This window comes from Sus scrofa, chromosome 2 (assembly GCF_000003025.6).
Source record: "Sus scrofa isolate TJ Tabasco breed Duroc chromosome 2, Sscrofa11.1, whole genome shotgun sequence".
In the NCBI taxonomy this organism is placed as follows: Eukaryota; Metazoa; Chordata; class Mammalia; order Artiodactyla; family Suidae; genus Sus; species Sus scrofa.
The window spans coordinates 119,386,154-119,413,887 of record NC_010444.4 but is presented as its reverse complement, the minus strand read 5'-3'; the positions used below and the strand labels follow the sequence as shown (position 1 = coordinate 119,413,887).

Genomic DNA, 27,734 nt, shown 5'->3' with positions numbered 1-27,734 from the left:
GTTGCAGACGTGGCTTGGATCCCATGTTGCTGTAGCTGTGGTGTTGGCTGGCAGATGTATCTCTGATTAGATCCCTAGCCTGGGAACCTCCATGCGCCACGGTCGAGGCCCAAGAAAAGGCAAAAAGACAAAAAAAAAAAAAAAGGATAGTCATCAAACCATGAGAGGAGAGAACGAGAGAGGAAGGGGGAAAAAAGAGCAACAAAAACAAATCCAAAACAGTTAATAAAATGGCAATAAGAACATACAGTAATTACCTTAAATGCTCAATAATTACCTTAAATAATAATATAGTCCTAATAATATAAATATTAATAATAAATATAACAATAAAATTAGTAATAGATTTTATAATAAGAATTAATAAATATAATAATAAAATAATAATAAAATGCTTCAATAATTATCTTAAATGCTCTACTTTTTAATCTCTCATGTAAAACCAGAGAAATAGAAGTGCCGCTTCCCAGGTTTATTTTATTTACTCTGTAAATATGAAATGTTCATGTTTATAGATTAGGATATTAATTCAGCTTCCACTAGCCCTTATTTGAAAACAAAAATTAAGTTGTTAAAGAAATTGAATTTTTGATTGAATGTTGTGAATGTGTATCAGATTTGTAGAATCTATTATAGCACAAAATTTTCAAAATCTGTGAAGGCAGAAAGACCAGACCTTTAAAGGAATTCTAAGAGGAAAGGAAATTTATGTTATAGGCAAAGGAATACTACAGAAATAATACTGTGTTCGTCTCAGTGCATTGTATTTGGAGGTACAACACATTTGTTTGCCCTGTTATTGGTGATCTTAATTCTGAGTACTTGATTATGTTGATGTATGACAGATTTTTCCCTTTGTAATTGTTTAGTATCTTGTGGTGAGATTTTTAGAGACTGTGTAAATATCCTGTCCCTCATCAAAGTTTTATATACTGGTATTAATATGCATTGATGATTCTCCAGCTCTATCATTCATTCCATAGTTATCAATTAAAATTCTTCTGTTAGAGGAGTTCCCATGGTGGCGCAGTGGTTGATGAATCCGACTAGGAACCATGAGGTTGCAGGTTCGATCCCTGGCCTCGCTCAGTGGGTTAAGGATCCGGCATTGCCGTGAGCTGTGCTGTAGGTTGCAGACACAGCTCGGATCCTGAGTTGCTGTGGCTCTAGTGTAGGCTGGTGACTACGGTCCCGATTGGACCCCTAGCCTGGGAACCTCCATATGCCACGGGAGCGGCTCTAGAAAAGGCAAAAAGACCAAAAAAAAAAAAAAAAAAATTCTTCTGTTAGAAAAAAACTGTTCCTTCGCCTTTACTTATTTAATTTCAATATGGACTTTAAATTCTTGTTTTATTCAGTGGATTATTATCTGTGGCTGTTATTTATTTTGATGATGTCCCAGATTGAGCCACTGACAACCCCTGCATTCAGGCTCTTGTGCCCTTTTGCTGTGTCCCCTTCATTCTTTGAGCACGTCCTTGCTTTTTGGCACAGGATATTCCACGAGATATTCATATTTTAGTTTCCCAGCTCTAGCTCTGAAATCAGTCATTTCTTCAAGGAGTTCTGGTTCTTCTTATTGGAAGGTGGTGTTTGAAAATGATTTGGGCATAGGATGTGCTTATTGGTACTGGGATATCATTGCTTCTAGCCCCTCTCTCAGCTGACAGAGCTAGGAAATGTATTTATGTATATACAGACATCCTCCTTATACACATACACAACTCTATATCTATTTCCCTATCTATTTATCAAAAATGTGAGTACCTCACATTTTAATCTAACACCACAAGGTTCATTTTAATTTTCCTCTTTTCATTTATGATTCCCTTCTCTGACAGTGACAGACCTGGCTCCTGTTAACCAGAATTCATTGGTTCTTTTGTTTAGAGCCTGAGGGAATATAGTCAAAATGTTAAATTTAAAAAACACTTGGGTTTCTTTTATTCCCTCCATGACCACCCTCATCCCCCCACCTTTAGTATATTTGTTATTTATGTGAAGTAAAGTTGTTTATTTCTCTTTGGATTCCCTTTTCAGACCCCCCCCCCAACTTTGTTGATTTTATTTATTACTTAATATATGAAATATTAACTTATTTCTAAAAGTCACAACAATACAAAAAATTGTATTTAGAGATGTGTAACTCACAGGGCTTCTTCTTCCTTCTATCTCCACACCCTTCCCAACTCCCATGTTTACTGCCTATTCCTGTTCACTCTGTAGGTAAATGCTCTCAGTGGTTTTTGGTTAGTCCTTCCTATACTTCTTTTTCATGAACAGATTTGTATATTTTTATTTTTCCTTTCTTATGCAAAATAGTACTTTTTTGCAGTTTGCTTTTTTCACTTAACAATAAAGCTTCAAAACCATTCTATATTATGTATTAAGTCATAGAGATTTTCCTCATTCTTTTTTTTTTTTACAATTTTGTAGTACTCCATTGTGTGCACATGTCATAGTTTTTCAGCTATTCTGTATATGGGGTTATTTTCCAAACATGAATGGTGTTGAAATAAATAACCTTCTGCATATGTACTTATGTCTTGTTGGGAATATATCTTCAGAATTAATTCCTAGCTGTAGAATTGCTTGAACAGAATGTAAATGCATAGATAATTTTATTAGTGTCCATCTTCTCTCCAGAAAGTATGGACCAGTTTGTATTCCCACCAGTGTATGAGAGTGCCTGTGTTGACATGGTCTCACCTATAGAATGTACTGTAACATTATTTTTATTTTTATCAATCTGGTAGGTGAAAAATGATATCTCAGGGTGTTTTTAATTTGCATTTATTTTATTAGGAGTGAGAGTGACCATTTTCTTTAGGACTAGACAAAACAAGGCCACCAGCCAAATTTAGCCAGCAATCCCTGGTTTGCTGATTCCTACTTGTAGTCCATTATTTTGCCTTTTTCTTTGGGTATTCTAGTTTTGCATATTTTCTTTCTTTGCTTAGCTTTCATTTCGTTCACTTTCTCTTGACTCTTGTTACCTCTTTGTCTCATATTTATTATCTTGGTGGTTTTTAGCCTTTCTTCATTGTCCCATGTTGTCTTTTCCTGAAATCATTTAACTCTCCTTCTTTCTTCCTACTGTTAATCCTTTTAATTTTTTAATTTTTGATTTCGTTTTCATATTCTCAAATGCTTATTTGAGGGTATGTAATTGAATTTAGGGTGCTGTATTCCAGTTTTTCTTTATCATCATTTTTTGGAGGTGAAGACAGATTCTCATATACTGGGATGTTTTCATTCAGATTGCTGTGTTTTCACCTCAGAGTCACTTTGTATAAATTTGTCTTTTTCTGTTTAGTCGTTAGTGGATCTTTTTTTTTTTCCTTACAGGAATTCCTAGTTTAGGTGTGCCCTCTTTTCAGTGCAGGGAAATAAAGTGTGATCTCTTTAATGAGTGTCTTTTTGTTTGTTTATTTAGTGATGGGGGAAGGATTGTGAGTTGTATGATTTTCTGGTAGAAGAAAGGTTCTTTTTTGGTTCCTGGGTCTTTAAATTTTGCTCTTTTTATTTTCCCTTATTATCTGAACTTCAGAGGACCTTTCTCCCTTCCTTTTTAACTGTCTGCACAGAGTTAGGCCCTTTGGATGCTGCCACCTTGACTTGGACACTCTCATAAGTCCCTTCCTCAGTACAGGCAGTCCTTGCTTTGCATGGTAGCTCCAGACTCTAATGATGGTCATGCAGGCTGAAATGATGCAAAGTGATCTTAATCATCAGTGGGAAAAATTACCATTGTTCTGTGACCTTTATAATTATTTTCCAAAACATTAAAAACTTACTGTTAGTTATAAATATATAGAGAAGTTTTAATGGTAAAACCAATACTTATTAGTATACTGTCATTTAAAACATCAGCATTATTGGAGTTCCTGTCATTGCTCAGTGGTTAACAAACCCTACTAGCATCCATGAGTTCAATCCCTGACCTCACACAGTGGGCTAAGGATCCGGCATTGCCATGAGCTGTGGTGTAGGTCACAGACATCGTTCGGATTCCATGTTGCTGGGGCTCTGGCGTAGGCCGGCGGCTACAGCTCCGATTGGACCCCTAGCCTGGGAACCTCCATAGGCTGCAGGTGCAGCCCTAAAAAAAAAGACAAAAACAAAATAAATAAGTAAACAAATAAAATGTTGACCCCAGAGTTCCTGTAAAATAAAAATAAAATAAAACATTTGCATTATTGAAAATTAATAAATTTTTCTTTGTAAAAAATTTTTCAAGGGTAGTTTGAAAATGCTCTTTGCCTTCTTAGTGGTAACTTATGATATGGACCAAGCATGTTTTCTGTCTTGGTAAATGATACTACTCCTCAGAGTCAGTTTTTGCCAGCATCACTTGTCTATTACATCTTCATCCTTTTCATCACAACCACTTTCCTCATTCATGTAGATATTTTGCCTTTACTTAATTTTTCTTAGTTCATATCTAGTCTCAGACAGCCAACACTGTCATGATAGCTGTTTTTTCTATTATTCTCTTTAATTTTACTTGCAGTGTTACTCCTTTTCATTTCTTTACTGCACTTTCATCTTTGGTATTCCTTTTTTGTGTATCCCTTTTTATAAAACATCATCTCAGTTTACCACTAAAAGACAAAGAGACAGCACAACCACACACCTTGATATCTGTGTGTGACTGAATAACATGTGCAGTGACCAGTTAGTAACTAACTTCGAAAAAAAAGGTGATGTGATTGGTCACTGTGATACTCACCTGTTATTTATGCAGTAGTTAGTGGACTGAGGAGCTAGCAACAAGTTTGTACTTTGTGCAATTGCTCACAGTTAATATACTGTTATTACGAAAATTTGAATCATTGTGTTACTTAAGTAAGCCATGATACCTGGACTTTGTGTATATTGGAGCTGTGCAAAGGAAAGAGTGCCTGTATTTTACACTTGGGGTGGACTTTTCCTTTGAGCCAATAACTTTAGATAATTTCAGACCTGCCATTAGCTCCCCTCCTCTCTCTTCCTCATGATTTTTCATAGATTGCCCTTGCTCTCTGCAAAAGTGTATGAAGAGTGTGAGAGACGGCTTGCTGGGATTTGCTGTTTCTTTTTCTTTAGACAGGTAATTTGAAGCTTGAGCATGTCTTCTAGGCTCCAGTTTTGTATTGATCTTATCCTGTTTTGATGTCATGGGACATGTGGGGAGATTCAAATTGAGGCAGGCACTATTATTCTCAGCTACCCAAAAGCCTCACAGTAGATTTGTGTTGTGTTCATGTTTTTATCAGTATAATATCCTTACATTTTCCTTAAACTCATATATTCTTGCAACTATGAAAGGAATATGGGTTGGGGCTTTTTATTGGGTAGAAATTAAATATGTAGATGTCATTCTTTGAACAGTGTATTCTCAGCATGTGCCTAGTCTGTATATTACTAGGCATACTGATTTGGCTTGATGAAGAAAGCAAGATCAGATACTTGAAAACACCTAGATTGACTTCATTGTGAAAAGAGTACATATTTTGAAAGATATAAAGGAGAAATAAAATTAGATTGAGACAAAAATTAGCATAATTACAACTTATTATTTATTATTATTTCCCTATTAAACTGAGTTATCTTTTTCTCTTTCAGTCCTATGACAATGGGTTGGCACAGGGAGCTGGACTTGAATCTCATGGTAAGGCATCTTAAAGTAAATGGCCATGTAGTTTGTTTTGTTCCTTTAAATTAATATCATGGTGTCTTCACCACGTAGGACCTCAGAAGTTTGTCTCAACCCTTGACGCAGCCTGATTATCTTCTTCCCACTTCTCTGTTGATACTGTTGTGCTACCCTGAGCCTCTGCTAGGTTGGTAATCATTTAGAAATTATCCAGACCAGAATGTTCAAACACTATTTTTTAGTAATCTTTTCAGATGTTAGATGCATGAAAATGTCTTGGGATGATTTAAGGTATTGTTAGGAAACAAGTTTTCTTCTTTGGATAATACTAAAAAGCTAAATATGGAATATTAAACATGAATCCCATGAAGAAAAACATTTTTTATCTTCTTTAGTTACCAAACATTTTTCGGCATAGCATATGTTCACTACATACATTGGTACAATTTCTCCTTTCACATTTTTCCTCACTTTTGGCAGAACCAGAAGAGTGATAGTTACTTGGTTTGTCAGCACATCAATAGCCAGAACTATTTCAGATGAAATATTTTCATGTAGAAGTAAATAAACTTCCATGCCCCTCTTTTAAAAAGAAAGAGTCCGGGACAGGAAGGCCCTCTGAGTGAACTCTTTGTCTCCTCTTCATCACAGCAGTATCTTTGTGCATCCCTGTTGTGCCCAGACCTCTGCTAACAGTGGAAAGAAAACATGAGTAATCAGCCACACGAGCTGTGTGACTTAGGCTCCTCACTTAATCTCTCTGAGGCTTTGCTTATCAATAGATTAGAAATAATTATATCTTTCATTAAGATCATTGTTAGGATTATGAGATATGAGGGAAAGTGGTTTGAAAACTATGAAACATATATACATTTTTTAAAAATGTATCTTGCTTGTACTTCCCCTAGGGCCTGTCCTATCAAGTTTCTCCTTCCTCGCTTACATTTTCACTCACTCCTTCAGTGATACTTGTAGAGTGTCTGTGTCACTAAGGGGTGTATAGAAGACTGTCTTGGATTTTGTCTTAAGCCATGCTATGATTATTAGGACATCATAATTCTTGAGTGTGCCTGAGTCTGTATGAAATTGGAGGTGGCAGTAGCAATTATGTCACTGGTTGTCACCACTTGGTAAGGAGGGATATACTTGGAGTTGCACAAAGAGGAAATCTGGCCTCTATAAGAATTTCTGAGAAGACAGGGCCTGGTGTGCACTATTATAAAGATGTTAATGGGCACTCTGGCTGAGGAGATACTTGGCAGTGCAAGAGACCTTTGAAACAGACATTACTGTCCCCAGAAAATAGGATTATGTTCTCTGGGATACAGAACAGAGAGGGCCGCTCAAACATGACATTCTGTTGGGAAAAAGTCTTGCTGAGTCAACAAGTAGTGATTTTGAGTCAGTATGATTGAGTAGGATTGTACTATCAAGATTATCATTGATGGATTGTGGTTCATGCCAGAAAGCTTACATCTTCCTTTTACCTCTCTTTTTGACTTGGTAGGTTTAAGGTCTAAAGCTCCAGAGAAGGGCTTCCTCCTCAGGTGCATAGTGCAAGGTGTGCTGCAGGTGATTTAAAAAGTAATCCTGTGGTTTGAGCGCTCCGTGAAGTCATTGTGTTCTCTTTCTCCTCTTACTGTTCATCCTTTTTTTGTGTCTTTTTTTTTTTTTTTTTTTTTGTCATTTTAGGGCCACACCCACAGCATATGGAGATTCCCAGGCTAGGAGTTGAATCAGAGCTAGAGTTGCCAGCCTACGCCAGAGCAACATGAGATCCAAGCCACATCTTCGACCTACACCATAGCTCACGGCAATGCCGGATCCTTAATCTACTGAGCAAGGCCATAGATCAGTCCTCATGGATACTAGTTGAGTTTGTTACCACTGAGCCGTAACGGGAACTCCATTGTTCATCTTTTTAGAATAGTGGTTTAGGTATACTCCTCATTTACTCTTCTCCAACGGTGACTTGTTCTTTAATTTTTCTGTGTAAGCTTCAGCAACTTAAGTGAAATTTCTCTTAAAGTCATGAATAATCTCATTTCAAATTCAGTGTCTTTTTCTCATTCCTCATCTTCTATTTATTGAACATTTGAAACTGTCAGCCTCTCCCCCTTCTTGAAACATCACATTCCTTTTGTCCTGTTTCTTGACAAGTTGTTTCTGGCTCTTTTACCATTTTTGTTTCTTCCTCTCACCTCTTTACTTTAGTCCAACTTTCTTCTTTTCTTTGGATCATTCATCTTTCTAAATATCAGGAATCTTGTACTTGCTATTTATTCTATGTAGAATCCTCCACCCCCATCCCAAGCATATACCTGGCTTCATTTTCAGGTATTGATTTAAATGGTATTTTTGGATAAGCCTCCTATTTAAAATTGCAAACTACCCACATACATATACTGCATTCCTTATCCTCCTTTCTGGCTTTATTTTTCTCCATATCACTTAAATTTTTTTTATTGTCTCTCTCCACATAGTATATGCCTTCTGTGAACAGAGCTTTTGGCCTGTTTTATTCACTGTTGTATTTCCCTTCCTGCCCCCCCCCCCACCTGACTTGTAACATGTGTCACATAGTTGAATGAACTAACAGATGGTTCTCTATCCACCCTCCTGGGGTGATGGCACCCAAACTTTGTTTCCAAATCTATATTGTTACTTCTGAGCTACATACCACCTTTCCATTTGCTGGTGGGGCATATCTGCTTTGATATCACTGCAACCTCTCGAGCTTCAGTTGTTAAAACCATCATTCTCCTCTTTTCTTCCTCCTAAGCCTGCTTTTGTTATTCAGGAATGTGGAACCATTAATTTCAGAAAAGCCAGAAATCCAGAATTTGGGGTTTTATAATCGCCTGGGGCATTGTCTTTAACTTACTAGGCACACCAGTCTTCCATAGGTCACCAGATTATCGTCTTCTACAGACTAAAAGGAACATAATTTATTTACTAAGCAGCTGCTCTGTGCCACCTACCATTTAGTCTCATTTCATCCCCACACCAGCCCTCTGAGAGTGAATATCTTTGTATTAGTCACATTCACTCAGAAGCAAAATCACTGTGTATATTGACTAGGAATATATATATAGGACTAAGATTTTACATGGTTGTGGAAGAAGATGGAGAAATAAGGGCCTGAAAGGGATAGTTGGTTGGTCAGGGAAAAGCCACTGACAAGCCCTCCTGAGGCACCCTCACAGGTGGATGAGTAAGACCTTGCAGGGGAGTCTGGAAAGCCAGGCACGTCCAGCCCCCAGAATGTGACTGAAGGGCTATAGCTCCTGCATCCTCTGTGGGTCTGGGGTTACTAGAGCAGGAAGTAAACAGAGCTTGGATTCCAAGTATCTGGAGAATAAGAACAAGCAGGACCCTCCCAGCACCTCTGCCCTTATTACTTCATCTGTTCACAGCCAGGCCAGTGGCTGCTACCTCACTTCCACTTTACAGATCTCACACAGGTTTCTCTTATTTCAGGCCATGTAAGGAAGGGAGTTCTGGGAAACAATTCTAGCTTAGCCAGCTTAACACAGTAGAAAACCATCACAGCAATTATTGTCAGAGAAGTTGAGTAACTTACCTAGCAGGCTCACAGATCAGGTAAGCATCATAACTTTCCTGAAACCCTGCCTTGTTTAGCAATACTATTCTGGACACATTTAAATCCCTTAGTTTAGTTCTCCATGAGCCCGTGTCAGCCTAGCTTTGTAGACGCACACGTGAGAGATCCTTTCTGTGTACTCCAGGCTGCAGAGAAAATACCTTTTCAACACTGGACTTTTCTAATATTCTTTTTCCTTTACCTGAACTGATTCCCCTTCACTGGCTTCTCTTTATTTACCTTTTCTTTTCTTTTTTTGGCTCTTTAGGGCTGAACCTGTGTCATATGGAAGTTCCCAGACTAGGGATCAAATTGGAGCTGTAGCTGCTGGCCTACACCACAGCTCACAGCAACACCACATCCTACTGAGCAAAGCCAGGGATCGAACCTACGTCCTCATAGATAGATCCTAGTCGGGTTTGCTACCTCTGAGCCACAACGGGAACACCTTTTTTGCTTTTTTTGCTTTTTAGGGCTGTACCCATGGTATATGGAAGTTCTCAGGCTAGGGTCCAATTGGAGTTACAGCGGCCAGCCTATGCCCCAGTCAAAGCAGTGCAGGATCTGAGTCGTATCTGCGACCTACACCACAGTTCACAGCAATGCCAGATCCTTAACCCACTGAGCGAGGCCAGGGATCAGACCTGCATCCGTATGGATCCTAGTCGGGATCGTTACCACTGAACCACAATGGGAACTCCCTCATTTACCTTTTCTTAATCTTCAGATTTTACCCATCTTTCTATGCCTGGTTCCACTGTCACGTTCTTTGTAAAATCTCTCATCATCTCCTACCCCCACTAGCCCTAAGTAGTTTCTTCCTTTTCTATATTCCCGTAATACTTGGTTCATGCCGTTTACCTCTGTTTACTGTGTCTTCTATGCTAGGTAGTAAGCTGATCATATCTGACTTAGGTCTTAGTACATATGCCTTTAACATTGTAGTTTTTCAGTAAATATTCAGTCAATCAGTTATCCTATGTTCCAGTCTGCATCCTGAAGCTGGGAAGGCTGAATTTGGAATGTGTACTTCTGCTACAGGTTGATATTAATCAAGTTTCTTCCTGTGCTTTTTATCTAATTCTGCAGTCTAAATACTCTTTAATATACTGTTTTCTTTTTCTTTTTAATTCAGTTGCGCTTCTGCGATACCTGGTTAGCCTGGAGCCCATTTGTCATGAAAATTAAATAACCACATTATACTCTTCTAGCCCATGATCATCAAATGTTAGATTCTGTTTATCCTAGTGATTCTCTTATTATACTACAGTTTTAGGGTAAAGTGTTCAGGTGTTTTGCAAGAATTAGATTTTCCTACTTTGCCAGTATTGAAACTACTTTTTCTCTGTAGATTCATAATGTAAAAAAGTTCGGGTAAATTAGATTCCAAAATTCTTTTAAAATATCTCTACTCCTTTAGTTCCCTCGTGACTCAGCAGGTTAAGGATCCAGCATTGTCACTGCTGTGGCTCTGGTGGCAGCTGTGGTGTGAGTTTGATCCCTGACCTGGAAACTTCTACATGGCACAGGTGTGGCCAAAAAGTAAATACACACACACACTTATTAAATCAGAAGAGAAATGTTAAACTTTATTTGGCCTAATTTCATCTAAGTATTCAACTCCCTTGAATTTACCTCATTTTACCTTTGTCATGTGGTGTTTAAGAGTAAAATGGTGTACTTATTAGCTTTCTCCTTAAGCTATGTGTGTTGATTATCTTAAACTCTTCATGGGAGCAATAAGTTAAAATACAAGTAAATCCTATCATTTAGAACTTTATCCTGCTTCTGGAAGAACTGGAGTAGATTGTAAAGAGAGAACCAGTCCCTTCCAGTTGTGATTTTTATGATTGAGGTATTCTGTGTACATTAATTGTCCCTATAACTGAAGCTTAACACTTTACGTGGCAAAACAATTTCACATAGACATCTTTCTCTTATTTGTATGTACCTTAATATTCTCTTACTGTTTTATGCCTTCAGTAAAGAAGGTTATTTTCATACTTTCTTCAGCCAGGGCATAATGAACACAATTTAACATTTTCAGATCATTATTATCAGAAGCAATTCTTAAATTGTGCTTTAATATAATGATGTGATATTCTTGAAGTGTTTTGAAGCTTATGGGAATCATTGGCCTAATCCTGTTGAGCCCCAAAAGGGTATTCTAGTTGAGTTCTTGTGCCTGCTATTTAATAATGTCTCTTAATTATTGTCAAGATATTACTTATCTTGCTGTTTTTGTCTGCCTCTAACACTCTTCTAACATCGTACATTTAATTCAGGTTTTCAGAACTGGTGTTTCAGAACTTTTTAGACAGGAACCTCTCAAGGGTAAATGGTGATAAATCAATTTTGACTTAAATCATAAACTTTGTAATGACTGTGTTTGGCTCCTCAGAGCTGAAATTAACATCAGAAGTTGTCACTTTCAAAATCTGGTCATTTTGGCAAAGTAAAGAGTTTTTTATTTTGAACTGTACTGGTTTGCTTTATAAAATCCTATCAGTTATTTTGGAGAGTAACAAACACTCCTTTATTTCTTGGCAGTTAGTTGTAAATATTATATACTGTCTATTAGAGCTTTATATTTAATGATGTAATAATACATGAAGTTGCGGCCAGCTTATAATGAAAGAGAAATTGAAATAGTAGGTCATTAAAGGGGAAAAAATGATAGTTGCTTAATAGAAATTATTCTAAAAGGTTATGATAAATTGTTTTACTTGTACTTTAATTCACTCATGACTAACATAGATATTTCTCTTTTTTTTCTGTCGGGAAAAATTCTGAAGACCAAAGATTCTTACAGCCACCTGTTTTTGACAGTGATTTTTTTATTTTTTTCTTTCCTTTTTTGGCCACCCCTTGGCATATGGAGTTCCTACGCCAGGGATCAGATCTGAGCCACAGTTGTGAACCTAAGCCACAGCTGCAGCAACACTGATCCTTAACCCTCTGTGCTGGGCCGGAGATCAAACCTGCATACCATCGCTCCTCAGACACCTCCCATCCCAGTGTGCCAAAGCAGGAACTCCTCACAGTGACTCTTTTAATGTGATAGCTCCTTTATATTTTCTAGAGAGGATGCTCACTTTTCTTTGCCAGAAAATACAGCCCAGATATGTAACACCGAAAGGAAAATTACAGGATGGGATATTAGAAACAATCTATTTAAAGAGTTGGAATTAATATACATCACTAGGTGAAGCTGTAATAAATTGGAAATAGAAGTATTTTCAAATCGTTTGTTGTTGACAGCAGATAATGCCAATGGAAAGTCTTATTTTTGTTTTTGTTTTTCCTTTATGGAAAAAATACTGATCTTTCATTTCCCAAGGAAAGGAATTTCCTTTGTAATTATATTGGTTCTATTAATGCTGTAACATTTTTATTAAACTTGTGGGCTGTAAAACAACACAAATTTATTCTCTTATAGTTCCGGGGGCCAGAAGTCTGAATTGCATCTTACAGTTCAAGATGGCAGCAGGGCAGTTTCCTTCTGGAGGCTCCAGGGGAGAATCTCTTCCTTTGCCTCTTTCAGCTTCTGGTGGCTGTGGACATTCTTTGACTTGTCATAACATCACTTCAGTCTCTGCTTCCGCTGTCACATTGCCCCCTCTTTGATTGTAGTTAAATCTCCCTCTCCCCCACTCTATAGGGACACACGTGGTTACATTTAGGGCACACCCCATCCTGGATAGTTTCTCCATCTCAGGATCCTTAACATCCATCACATTTGCAGAGGCCCTTTTGCCAGATAAGGTAACATGCCCATGTTCCAGTGATGAGGACCTGGATATCATAGTGGGACATTATTCAGTCTTCCATAGTGAGCGTGGGTACATATCATGCCTCTACTTCCAGATACAGTTTTCTTCTCCACCTTCCCCCTCCCCTACCAATACACACATACTCTCCCTCCCGCTTTGCTGAAACTTTTTTTCCTTACATTTCTTAGCCTGACTGCATGTGAGCTTCTAGTTTATATGTGAAGGTTGGTCTGTAGTTTTAAGCAGCTGGATTCTCAATTCATAAGGAATACATTGTCTTTAAGGGAATTAAAACAGACTCAGGTGATAGAGTAGTAGACAGGGAGTAGCAGTCCCACATTTTAGTTTCAACTCTCCCATGAACCATAATTTTGAACTAGTTTCTTAATTTTCCCAAATCTTACTTTTTTACATTAAGAAAATGGTTCTTATAGCTTTATATGTAATTTTTTTCTGTTTAATCAAATTCTTATCGAAGACTTCATTGCTTAGTGGTTATTTTAAAATTACAATTAAAGTATTTTAATGTTACTTTTATTTCATTATTTTCTAGAATTATTTAACCCTTTTTTCTTCAATCAGTTTGTATTATGTTCCTAGACATCTAATAAATTTAAAGTATTGTGTGATTTTAATTAACAGGAGGATCAACTTTTTGTGGCATTGCATCACTGTGCCTCATGGGTAAACTAGAAGAAGTTTTTTCAGAAAAAGAATTGAACAGGATAAAGAGGTGGTGTATAATGAGGCAACAAAATGGTTATCATGGAAGACCTAATAAGCCTGTTGACACTTGTTATTCATTTTGGGTGGGAGCAACTCTAAAGGTAAGAGAAATAATAAAAAATGAGAAACCTTTATTTGTTATAAAAATAAAGCAAGTTATAAAAATAAAATTGTGCTTAAAGGGTTTGGTCTTTTTAATGTTCATTAAATATTGTTAGGTTTAGGCTACAAAGTTTTTCCTGTTGCTCTGCCAAAGCTAGTCTCTGTATGGTTTTTGCATAGAATTCAGTTATCTGCTATACTGTCTCTCTGTCTGTCATTGAAAATTTCTATTCTTATAGAACTCTAGTGTCCCAGAACTTATGTAAGAAAAGTAGGTATAGTGTCATATGAAACTTGTAACTAAGACTGATCAGTAGTCCATCTAGAGCAGATATCTGTCGGAACAGTCCAGTAAAAGATTTATGGTAAGATACTAATCTTAAAAGATAAACCATGGGTCATTCCTTTAAAACCATTTAATGTTTTCAGTTTTTCATTAATTTATTTATGTAAACCTTCTGAAATGTATTAATATGTTCATATATTTTTCCCCATCTCTGCTACCTAATAGACCTAATTCCACAAGGTTATTAGCCACTGAGTATCCATAAGTTTTCTCTATCTTAAAATTGCCCCTTTACCTCTAAAAAATATCACCTAGGTCTTATATTCTGTATTCTAACAAAAGTCTTTGTTATCTATGTAATATCCTAATTTTTTCTCTTAAAATTCATACTGTGGTTGATATTAATTGGGAAAATAGACTGATTTAAAATGAAGGTAGCAGCCTCTGTCTCTCTTCTCACTTCTAGTGCCATTCATTCCTCAGGTGCACCATTTAAATTTTTTTTAATTATGAAAAATTTCAAACGTACTCAAAAGAGAGGAGTGTATACTTATATATTCATTAACCAGTCTCAACAGGTTTCATCCCAAAAGCCAGTCTTCATTCATCCATACACCTACCTACTCCTCTCCCCCTTGCTGTATTATTTTAAGGCAAATCCCAGATAAAATTCTTTATATTATCTGGGAATTCTTCAGTATAATCACTAAACAAAAATAGCTTTTTAAAAATGGTACTATAGAAGTTCGTGTTGTGGCGCAGCGGAATCAAATCCTGCTAGGAACCATGAGGTTGCGGGTTCAGTCCCTGGCCTCACTCAGGATCTGGTGTTTCCATGAGCTGTGGTGTAGGCTAGCAGCTGTACCTGCGATTAGACCCCTAGCCTGGGAACCTCCATATGCCACAGTGCTGCCCTAAAAAGCAAATAAATAAATAAATAAAAATGGTACTGTAATGTCATTATAACATCTAAAAAATCAGCCGTAATTCCATATTGTCATTAAATATTGAGTCAGAGTGATGTGTATTTCCTGTTGCATCACATCAAGAGGCATATAATCTCTGATTGTCTCTCCTGATCAGAGGGCTCCAGAGTTGTCAAAACTGATGTATCCATTATAAAGTTCCCCATCAGTTTTTTTTTTCACATTTTTTATGTTGGTAAAATATACATAATGTAATATTTATCAGTTTAACTATTTGTAAATTACAATTGCCAGTGCTATATAACCATTACCACTATCTATACCCCAAATGTTTTCATCATCCCTAACATAAACTCTTTTTACTAAATAGTTATTCCCCATTCACCCATCCCTCCAGGCCCTGGTAACCTCTCTTCTACTTTATGTCTTCATGAATTTGCCTATTCTAGGTGCCACATATAAGTAGAATCATATAATGTGTATCCTTCTCTTTCTGACTTATTTCACTTAGCATAATTTTTTATGTCATGTTGTCATATATATCAGAATTTAATTCCTTTTTATGGTTGAGTAATATTCTGTAATATTCCATGTATATACCACATTTACTGTTGATGGACACTTAGATTGTGTCCACCTTTTGGCTATAAATACATTCTTTTTCTCTTGCTATCTTCCATCATGTTCTGTCCCAAGTGACCGATATAGTTCCCTGTGCTGCTGTACAGTAGGACCTCGTTGCTTATCCATTCTAAATGTAACAGTTTGCATCTACCAATGCCAAACTCGTCATCCATCCCACTCCTTCCCCCCTTCCTCTTGGCTATTATAAATGGAATTGTTTGCTTAATTTCCTTTTGGATTGTTTGTGCTGGTGCATTAAAAATCTCATTATCTTTTTACAGAATTGGTTTTAGCATCCATTGAGGATCATTACTTAGATCCATTATGTAACTGGGGATTGCTAAATGGTGATATTTTATCATTCCCTCTAACTTTATTAACTAGGATTCTTTTATAAAGAAGAATTTCACTTTGACGTGAGGTGTGGTTGTACAGAGAAAGGCAGATGATTCTCTCTCTTAATTTTAATGATGTTTATTCAGTACAGTGTGTTGATTCCCTAGCATCCTCTAAAGTTTACCAGTAAGGTAATTGGGTTTTAGAGGATTTTTGGGGGGTTGTTTTTTTTTCACCCTTTGAGTATCATTGTGAGATTTTAACATTTTATCCATTCTAATCCATTACATTGTTCTTTTTTTTTTTTTTTTTTTTTTTTTTTTTCATTTTTGGCTGCCCAGGGATCATATCCGAGCCACAGTTATGACCTACACCACAGCTGCAGCAACACCAGATCCTTTTAAGCCACTGTGCCTGGTGAGGATCAAACTTGCGTCCTGGTGCTGCAGATTTGCCTCTGATCCCATTGCACCACAGCATGAACTCCTACATTCTTCTTTTTAAATAATATGCTGATTCCTAAACACCTTTAGACATTATCTTTGATTCACAGCTATGAAAAATGAAAATTTGGCCTCTCTTTTTTCCAGCAAATTGTTGTTTTTTTCTTTTTTTTTTTTTTTTAGATCTGAACCTTTTCCCCTTTCTAATTCTGTCAGTTTACCTTTTACTTTTATAGTGTCATGTTAGGTAACATCCATATTTCATTCAATAACAATAATTAAATATTTAATATTTTGCCTGTAGGTTGATTCTAAAATTTGAAAACCAGTAATCACTTATTATTGTGTAAATATTATTTATTGCTAAACCAAGTGCAGTGTTAAGATTATAGTTTCTTCTTTCTATGTAATGATCCATGCACACTTTATGAAAAACGCACATCAGGGATTCTAAAAAAGATTCTCTTTCCTTATGTTCTATTAATTAAATAAAAATAAGTGAATACATTTTTTTCTTATTTGTACTATAACTTTCTTACTAGTTTTGTTTCTTTTTTTGAGAAATTATGCTTCTTCATTAATCATTAATACCTTTTGTGGCTCTGGAATTTAGTAACACACTTTCAATTGCTCTGTGTCTTACAGACATTGCTTGAACTCTCTAATCTACTGCTCACCACCACCCCCTAAACTCCTTCCTCTTCACAATTTGACTTTTCCTCTTCACAATTTGACTTGTCCTTTTTTTTTTTATCCTATTTAATGGGTTCTTGAGAAAAAAGGACTAATACATGTCCTAAATCTTTAAGCTGTATAATTTTTTTATGGTAAAATTGTGTATGTCTCACCTTGTATCTCTCCCAACTAAAAGCACTTTAATTATTTATCATTCTCAAACAAAACTGTCTGTAGCACCTAGTTGCTCTTTTTTGAAATATTTTTAGTTCTCGTTACTAGCAATTTGTAATTAATAATTTGAAAGCCTTTATCATATGAGTTAAAATATGGGCAGATAAAATTGCACTTTTTAAAGTAAATAATGAAGTTGAACACATTGGGAAGTGGTGCTTTGAATGTAGCAAAATGTGATGCAAAGAAATTAACTGGTTATGGGTCAAAGAAGGAAGTAGTGGGTCAAGAGAAGGAGAGTAGGAATTCCCGTTGTGGTTCAGTGGTTAAGGAATCCGACTAGGAACCATAAGGTTGTGGGTTTGGTCCCTGCCCTTGCTCAGTGGGTTGATGATCCTGCGTTGCTGTGAGCTGTGGTGTAGGTCGCAAACGCAGCTTGGATTCTGAGTTGCTGTGGCTCTGGCGTAGGCCAGGGGCTACAGCTCCGATTCGACCCCTAGCCTGGGAACCTCCATATGCCGAGGGAGCGGCCCAAGAAATAGCAAAAAGACCAAAAAAAAAAAAAAAAAAGAAAGAAAGAAAGAAAAGGAGAGTAAATTTGATAAGGTGATTAAAAAAAGGTAATGTGATGATAATTTTAAATGTTCAAGTCCCCTAGGCTTGCTCTGAGAGCGTTACCTAACTCAAGGAAAGCATATTTAAATGATAAATATATGAAAATTGAGCCAAAGATCAGTATGAAAGTTTGTCAGTAAATTTGTGTTTGTCATGTCATTTCAGCTCCTGAAAATTTTCCAATACACTAACTTTGAGAAAAATAGAAATTACATTTTATCAACTCAAGATCGTCTTGTAGGGGGGTTTGCCAAGTGGCCAGATAGTCATCCAGGTAATTTATTTTTTGTACAAATATGGAGCAGCTTTTCTTTTATTTATTGAGTTGTAAACTAACTTTAAATAATGTTTTTTAAAAGGTAAATTGTTTAAATTTAGGGTAGATTTGGGGTAGTGAGGGATATAAAGGAAGGGTTTGATTATCAGGATGTATTGGTATAGTTTGCCTTTTTTTTCCCCCCAGATATTTCACTTAGCAATGTTTTATTTTATTTAAGGCAATAAGGCAAATGGTGTGAATGGTGCCTGTCCAGAATAGAATCATTTGGTTCATCTGTTAGCTCTAGGATTATTAGCTATCAGTTGGGCTGTGTTGAATAAATTACTCTTAAATCCAAAAGGACACTAGTTCCTAATCTTTTCACAAGTCATTAAATCAAAAATTTAGATCCCAAATACAAGTGTCCCTCATTGCCCATACTCTTATTCTCTGAGTTTGGGCAGATTCAGGTTATTTTTCTAGATGAATATTTTGCTATCTGAACTCTTAACCGTTCACTCTCTAAAATTCAGGAACCAAATAGATTCAGACAGTACAATATTCCATGCCTTCCCAACTCGGGAATGGCATAGATGTGAAGAACAAAGAATTCTTGTATTTCGTAAGTACTTTTAAATGAGTTCTTCGGAAATTATCAAAAATCTTTATTAGTAGTGGCATTTTTTCAGAATATGTGGATAATTCTGCTATTTTCCAAAACTAGACAGGCCTTATTCCAAAATGCATGCTATCTTCTAATAAGGTCAGTGATCCACATGCCCCTCAGACCTAGCCTGCCAACCCAGCTCATTATTTCCGTGCTCCACCCTGCCCAGATCTTCAGTGGCACTGGGCCCAAGCTCAGGCCTAGGGTTTTGCAAAGGTCTTGTCAGTCTTCTTTCCTCTAGTCTAGTGCCCCTCCTATTGATACTCTGTGAGTATGTGTGTGTGTACATTCACTTAAATGAGAGGAGAGGGGCCAGAGCTCTTTTCAGGCTCTCAAAGGAATGCAAAAATGGCTGAGAACCTCTAATCTAAACTTTTCTATTAAATCTATTAAAATCATTCAAAGACTCTCTTAGCTCTCAGAGTCAGTTGGCATGGCACACAGGGTCCTCCCAAGATTTGGCTCCTCTCCTACCTCTTAACATCATTCTCCAAGCTACTTGCCCTGCACTTAAGGTTTTCATCTACAGCAAAATGAATTAACAGTTTCCAAAAAAAGTCAATTCAGGAGTTTATTAAAAAATAAGTCAGAACACTGTCACTTTTGATAAACAAATAGAAAATATTAGCTATAAATAAATGCAGCTAGATTCAAGGAATGGTTTTGGCAACATTGCAGTAGAATCGTGGTTTTCATTATTAGTCTAGAACCTTTTTAGCTCATCTCTTGTCATAGAACTGCTATGGTCAGAATATGTACCTGAATCAATACAACTAGAAGGTTCGTGGAATCATATTTTTTGTATCTGAATTGAGCAGGAGTATTTCCTCGTATCCACATTTACTTGTATTTTCATGCAAAATATGCTTCTTTTTTAAAAATATACAGTACTTTTCATTTCTAAAGTAAAATAATATTTTAAAATTTTTGGTGTCTATAACAGCCATAACTATGTTTGAAAAGTGCCTCGTGGAGTTCACATTGTGCCACAATGGTTAACGAGTCTGACTAGGAACCATGAGGTTGTGGGTTCAATCCCTGGCCTTGCTCAGTGAATTAAGGACCCGGCTTTGGCCGTGAGCTGTGGTGTAGGTTGCAAACACGGCTCAGATCCTGCATTGCTGTGGCTCTGGCGTAGGCCAGCGGCTATGGCTCCGATTTAGACCCCTAGCCTGGGAACCTCCATATGCCGTGGGAGCAGCCCTAGAAAAGGCAGAAAGACAGGAAAAAAAAAAAAAAAAGTGCCTCAAGAGACCAGTTATTTTGGCATTGATTCCATTTCTTTTAATCAGTGCATGGTACTATTTTAAAAAATAATGTACTTTTTTGTTTTGCTTTTTAAGGCCTCATCCGCTGCATATGGAGGTTCCCAGGCTAGGGGTCGAATCAGAGCTATAGCTGTTGGCCTACAGCACAGCCACAGCAACACCAGATTCAAGCTGCATCTGTGACCTACACCACAGCTCATAGCAAGACCAAATCCTTAACCCACTGAGCAAGGCCAGGAATCAAAACCGTGACCTCATGGTTCCTAGTCAGATTTGTGTTTCTTCCACTGTGCCATGACAGGATCTCCAGTAATGTACTGCTTTAACAAGTAAAGGGAGTAGGGAGATGACAGTCTCTAGAAAAGTGTTTCTTATATAAACATATTGAAATAAATTTTCAGTGTTTACAATAATAGCTTTTCAGTTTTTTTAATTAATTTATTTATTTTATATGGCCACACCCTCAGCATATGGAATTTCCCAGGCCAGGGATTGAATCTGAGCCACAGCTTTGGCAACATGGGATCCTTTAACCCACTACGCCAGCTGTGGATCACACCTACGCTTCTGCAGCCACCTGAGCTGCTACAGTTGGATTCTTAATGCACTGCACCCCAGGGGGAACTCCTATAGCAGCTTTTTTAAAAGAAAATTCTTGGAGCCTTTTTCTAGAGAGATCAGTTGCTAACTTTAACCTTTGTATAAATACTTGGATGTAATTTTTTAATAGATATGTTACAATGTCTTCAGATACTATACATATAGACTACAGAAAGTCTTTGATAAATTGAATTTATGTGGAAAAGATCTACTCCCAGAGCTGTTATGAAAATCATTTTAACAGAAGTTTTTAAAATTAGCTTATTCTTGGTTCTAATAAATTAGCCTAGTAGCAGACTCAACATAAAGAGATTTTATATACATTTATAGGAAAAAACTTATGAAAAGAATAAAGTTTTATTATGAAGAAAAAATCTATTAAAGTGCTTGAATACATCACCACCTACAGATAAGGAGGTTTTTTTTAATTTATCTTTGAGGTTTGAAACATATAAGAAGGTATTTTTACATTACCTGGAAAGTGTTAAGATCCTGTTTTATGTTATTCTGAGTGTATTTTCTCTTTCCATTGCATTTTTTTCCTAGAAAAGTTTCCTCATTTCTAGGCAATAAAATTTATTGTTGCTTTGTACCTTTTGTAATTTTAGAATAACTTCAAGAAAAATATAGTGGTGGAGGGAACATCAAATTCCTTTTTTCAGGTCCGAAAATTAGAGGAAAATGAGCCAGAAGAAGTCTAAGCAATCTCTGAAAAAGACATAAAAGGGGATTAACATGGGTGAAATAAGCTTTTCACAAATAACATTGAGTAAGCACATCTATCTGTCATTTCTGTTTGGAAAAGTAAATGACACTTGTATAAGTAAAACTTTTGTCTTTAATTCTTTTGGCAAAGTTTGACTCAGTAAGATGTTTTGAACTTTAATAGCTCACGAGGCCATAAACGATGACCAGTTCAAAAATAGAAACAAATTTTGACTGCTGCAAAATCTGTTTTCTCTAGTGTTTCCATAACCGCAGAGCTCTGAGCTCTTCACAAGTCCATATAAGGCTCTCAGGCAAGCAACAGCCATGTAATTTCAGTGGCCATTTTAATGGAGGAAGGTTGCTACCCTCTGAAAGACCGGAAACTGTAGCGAGGCCAGTATAGAAAAGTTGTTATGGTATGAACACACACTTGTAACCAAATAGAATGTTTGAGTTTGTTTTCATTGTCATGTCAGATATTTTTAGAATGAGTGACGTTACCCAAAATAGGAAAATTAAATATGGTACAACATTCCAGAATGGATTATTTTGCTTAAGCTTCTTTTAGTTATGATGTCCAAAATATGGGCATCATATATGGTTTAGGAACTGTTAGAGGTAAAATTTGGCAGGGATTTAATGTTACTTAGATTCAGAGGTTTGTTTATTTTGATTTTTAGGAAAAAATTTTACTTTTTTAAGTAATTTAATGTTACTTAGATTCAGAGGTTTGTTTATTTTGATTTTTAGGGAAAAAAATTCCTTATTAATAGCATAGTTCATTGTAAGCAAAAGGGACAACCCTTTAGAGTGAGAAGTTTTTTTATATTACTGCTACCCTTCCTTTTTTTTTTTTTTTTTTTTTTAATCACATAGGATGTTGGGAATGTCACTTCTTTAGCTAGGAACTATTTTCCTATGTTAGTGTTATTTTCTTAAATAATCTGTCATCTGATTTTGATCATCTGACTTTTAAATTTTTGCGTTTGAGACTTTGAGAAAGCAAACATTTAAAAAACTATATTTAGTATTTCTCTAAATTTATTTTTAATGTAGTAATAGGCTGAAAAGTAGCTAAAATATTTTAGAGCATATACAAATAAGAATGTCTGTTGTGATAAAAAATGCCTCTATTTTCAGATGCTTTGCATGCATACTTTGGGATTTGTGGCCTGTCACTAATGGAGGAAAGTGGCATTTGTAAAGTTCATCCTGCCCTGAATGTAAGCACACGGACTTCTGAACGCCTTCGAGATCTCCATCAGAGCTGGAAAACCAAGGACTCTAAACCTTGCTCAGAGAATGTACATATCTCCACATGACTGACTTTAAGATTGGGGGGAGGGGGGATTTGTAGCATAACTGTAGCTCAAGGTTAAAAGCCATGTATAACCAAGTGTGCTCTTTTTTCTAAGAGGTAGAGTCTTACAATCGAATCTTGTGCTGATGTCACTTTGGAATATGGCCTTGAGCCAGTAACCTTTGTACTAGGTTTCAGGAAAATCTTTGCTGAAATTTGAGCCTCAGTGGACTCTGCTGTGGTTCTTAAATGTTTATACTATATTTCTAAGTTCTTTGGGGCAGATTAACTATATGTAGGTAGATCATCTTTTTAAAAACTCTTCAATACAAAATTGTATCATATAAAATGGACCCAAATCTTCAAAAGAAGTTTACAGTTCATATAGCATTGATAATCTTCGGGTGAACACTTAGTGATCATTTAAAGAGTTTGCTGATGGTAGAACATTGCTTTAATGAATTAAGTATCTGGGATTATTCTTTGAAAACATGATCCCATAATTTTTAGAAAGAAGGATGACTTATTTTGTCTTATTCTTAAGTAAAATGTGCCAATTAAACTTTTGTGGACTATACACATGAAATTAACTTCATAGCAAGAATGACTAGGCTTAACTAACACAATAATTTTTTAAAGAGAGATTGTTTTAAAAAGACTATTATGTAACTGAGGGAGAAGTAATTTAATTATGTAACTGTGAATGGGAAAGTTTTGTGCTGTGCAGGTCATTTATTTTAGGTGTTGCTGGGGCAAATAACAGTTATGTTTGATTACAATCTCAAATAATTAGTTGTTTTTGTTTTTTGTTGTTGTTGTTGTTGTTGTTTTCCTTTATGCAGAGAAAACAGTCTTACCGGAAAGGAAAGACATTTAGTGGTTTTGCTTTTTTTTCTGAGATATACTGTAAATTATACTTTCATAACTGAGTTATTTTTAGCCGTTTGTGGGGGGGGTTTTTTTAGTTTGTTGCCCCCAAGGTGTTAGTGTGTTAGCTGCTTTAATTTCAAACTGATGATTTTCTAATCTTTTCAAATTAAATAAGTGAACATTTAAGAAAAAAAAAACTAGCACCATTCAAGTAAGTTTAATGGTGTAGCTCCATACATGGTCATTCATATTTTTATATTTTCAGGTAAGTGGGAGAGAAATGTATCATTTAGAAGTTAAGGACTGTGGTTTAGGTTTTGCTTGTCTTTATTTTGTTTTCTTCATTCTATGACCTAGCTGACTGTTAAGGGGTTAGTGTAAAAACTCATCTTAATTAGGAGTTCCCTGGTGGCCTAGTGGTTAAGGATTCAGTGTTGTCACTGCTGTGGCTTGGGTTTGATCCCTGCCCAGGGACTTCTACACATGCCATGGACATAAAAAAGAACTCTTCTTTACTAATAATCAATTTTTTTATTTTTTGTCTTTTTGTCTTTTCTAGGGCCACTTCCCGCGGCATATGGAGGTTCCCAGGCTAGGGGTCTAATTGGAGCTGTAGCCACTGGCCTATGCCACAGCCACAGCAATGCGGGATCTGAGCCACATCTGTGACCTACACCACAGCAACGCCGGATCCTTAACCCACATAGCAAGGCCAGGGATCGAACCCGCAACCTCATGGTTCCCAGTCGGATGCGTTAACCTCTGTGCCACAACGGGAACTCCCTAATAATCAATTTATTAATAAATTACATCCATCTCTGTTGCTTAATGACATTCAAAATTATTAAGGTATTGCTAAAATGGAGAAGGAAATCTTTTCACTAAAAGATCTAGGTTTAAGTTAAAGTCGTGATGATAATAAATGTTGGTATAAAAAACTAAGTTACTAGTATCACTGTTTTAGGTATTGTAATATTTAACTCTTTATTTTAATTTCCTTCCTCGAATGGAAACAAAACCCCCTTAAATAATGGTACTTTCCAAGGGAAATCTAGTAAATACTTTGAAAAATTATTGATTTATTATTGGCGTGCCTAATTTTTAATCTCAATTTGCCAGAGTCAACTTTTTTTAATTAAATATAAAATTAGTTTTCTGATGGTGGGGAAAAAATAAGCTTAACAACATATATCATCCCTCCATGAGTTATTCCAGTTGTACCTGTTTGAATCCTGACAAATTAAGACATCTATGTCTCAAACTAGGTCATCTCTTAGACTTCTGGAATTAAGATGGCATATATGTAATGACTTTAGAACTATATAAAAAGCCCAGATTGTTTTTCCTGAATTGCCCTTGGTGGATGGAAGCTTAAAAAGTTAGTAGTATAACAGTATTCATAAATGGAGGCGAATTCCAAGGTCAAAGTATTTCATAAAACTATTAAGAAATATTTCTAACTCCTTATATTATTTTAATAGCATAAGATTTATATATGACAGTATGATTCTAATTGATATACTCATGCGAGGCCTTCTTGTGAAACTTTATGGACCTGGGAATGTTCACATTCCACAGCAGCTTACTGACCAAAATACCAGGCCATTGTGAGTTATGGAGAAACTACCCCTAACTTTTTCTAATTATTTATTTTAAAAAGGTATTAATAAAATAAATTATAAGCAATATTTCATGTATGTACTTGGTTCTTTAGCAGTGGAGATGGAATGAGAAGGGGAATATGAAGTCTCACTTAACTGTTCCCTTTGTTCTCTCCCCAGTCCCAGTATGGTATATTTTGGAAGATAATAGGAGAAACTTTTTTTTGAGCATCTGCATAAAGACAAGGTTCATTAGGTTGTAAACATAGTTCAACGTATTTATCATCTACAGTGCTTTTAGATTTGACTAGTGTATATATTTTATTAGACCTTTAAATAATTATTTATAAATATTCAAATTCAAATAGAAATTTTGCCAACAGTGGCATATAGTTTGAAACTGTTGGACCTGATAATATTTGAGAGTCACTTGAGTAAGGAGGTGCCCTGGAGTCAGATGACTTGGATTGAAACTCCAGATCTGCCAGTTCACCAGTGTAATCTTGGACACTAACCTGCCTTTCGGTAAAATGAGGGGGAAGGAATTTAACTCCCAAGGTTTTTTTGAGGATTAAGTAATACACATAAAGTACTTAGCATAGTACTTGAGATACATAAGTTCCTAATTATAATTTCTGTCATAACCATCAAAAATTGTTATTAAAACCTCTTTTCTATAATAGAAATCTCACAGAGTTTAAACTTGAAAATGGTGGCAGCAGTGTATTTTTGAATCTCCCCATATGAATACAGTGTAACTAGGATAGCCACAGACCTATTCTATAAAACTAGATGACACAGTGTTCCCATGAACTGAAAACACAATTTTATAAGGACAAACCACTGACCAACATAGTTTCAGCATCTGTGTGGGAGGAAGTGAGAGGCAGGCAGCTGGTTTCTGACAGCCTTGAGAATGGAGCTGTAACACTGCCCACAGTTTCTCACTAGAAAGTGCAGTGGGCCAGTCTGAGAACAGAAGCTGAAACTGGGAGGAGTTCTACAGGTCCCCATTTGCAGGTAAGTGTCAGAGCAATATAATATGGTCTGATGATTGTGCTAGAGCAGTCTGGGCCCTGTCTTTATACATCTTAAGACTAATGAGACAAAGCCTAGCTAGAATTAGTATCTAAATCGCATAGGACACGTTGGGCAAAGAGAGAGTTCAGATAAATATCAGGAAAGAAGGCCAATATACATGGGCATTATGTGAAGACATACATAATCTTTTAAATCACTTTGCGAAAATAAAACAGGAGCTTTAAGGCCATAGAACAAAGAAAAGTCATCCTGGAGCACCCCTCCCTCTTAAAAGTACAGAAAAACTCATTTTACCAAAAAACAAATCAAAACTGAGAAGGATTACAGTCAAATCTCTTTCAAAGTTGTTGTAAGAAATAAGAGAATAAGACCAGTGTCCCCACAGACAATGAAGGCACACTAGAAGGTCACAACCACAAGACTGATGAAAACTTAATATTTTTTTAAAAATCCATTGTGGCAGGAAATGTATAGTTTTAGAACTATATCATTAGAAATGGGAAAAGCTAAAAATTAAAGTCAAGTCTTGAAAACTTGATGAAAAAGCAAACCAGAAGAAAGTAGAAGGAATGGATTAACAAAACGGGGAAGGAGGGAAAGCAAGATAGACAAACCATCAGCCAGCCTATTCAAGAAGAAAAGGGAAGAAGCAAAAATAAAAATTTAAATGACAAGAGAGAAATAACCATAAAACAGGGAAATTTTCAAAATTATAACACTACTTTGAATAATTTTATATAATAAATTAGAAAATAACTTTTTTTAGAAAAGTACAAATTGTTGCAACGGCCCATAGTAGGTACAGAAATTCAAAGCAAATGGACTCTTTTTCCAAAAACAGCATCAGACCCAAGTGTTTCAAGTGTATTATTTCTACCAAACCTTCACAAATAATCCCAATATTGTTAAATGGTTCCAGGGTCTGTAAGAAGAATCTTGAACCTCACAGGGCAAAAAAAACCAAAAAAAGCCTTGCAAATTCATTTTGTTAAGTGACTATGATAGCATTGTTTCTAAAACCTGACAAAGATTGTACCAAAGAAAATAGAAACTACTCTCACTTATGAATATATCAGTACAAAAAATGTTAATATATTAGCAAACAATTCAACGATATGAAAGGTAAGTCGTGAGTAAGTTGGGTTTATTATAGGAATGCAAGAATAATATTAGTCCATTAATATCTTATTAAAAGAGTTAAGGAGAAAAATCATATGACTGTCTCCATCTTTGCAGAAAAGACATTTGAGAAAATTGAGCACTCATTTTTTAAATATACTCAGTAAGTAGAAAATGATGGTTAATTCAGTGACGTTGTACCTCTGCCCAAAAGCCAGCATCTTGAGTTCCCCGCAGGGCTCTTTGGAAACAAATCTGACTTTCAGTCCATGAGGACGCAGGTTCAATCCCTGGCCTCGCTAAGTGGGTTAAGGACCTGGTGTTGCCGTGAGCTGTGATGTAGGTCGAAAATGCAGCTCAGATCCTGCGTGGCTGTGGC

General features: G+C 36.2%; 1 protein-coding gene across 1 annotated transcript in view; it reads left to right on the top strand.

Annotated features, from left to right (window-relative positions):
- The window catches only part of PGGT1B (protein geranylgeranyltransferase type I subunit beta), a 54,143-nt gene extending 26,947 nt beyond the window's left edge, over positions 1 to 27,196 (top strand). Inside the window, exons 6-9 of the mRNA XM_003123848.6 lie at positions 5,608 to 5,653; positions 13,658 to 13,842; positions 18,088 to 18,196; positions 22,565 to 27,196. Of these exons, the coding sequence (XP_003123896.3) occupies positions 5,608 to 5,653; positions 13,658 to 13,842; positions 18,088 to 18,196; positions 22,565 to 22,746 (522 nt within the window). The 3' untranslated portion in view covers positions 22,747 to 27,196. The remainder of the gene's footprint in view (positions 1 to 5,607; positions 5,654 to 13,657; positions 13,843 to 18,087; positions 18,197 to 22,564) is intronic.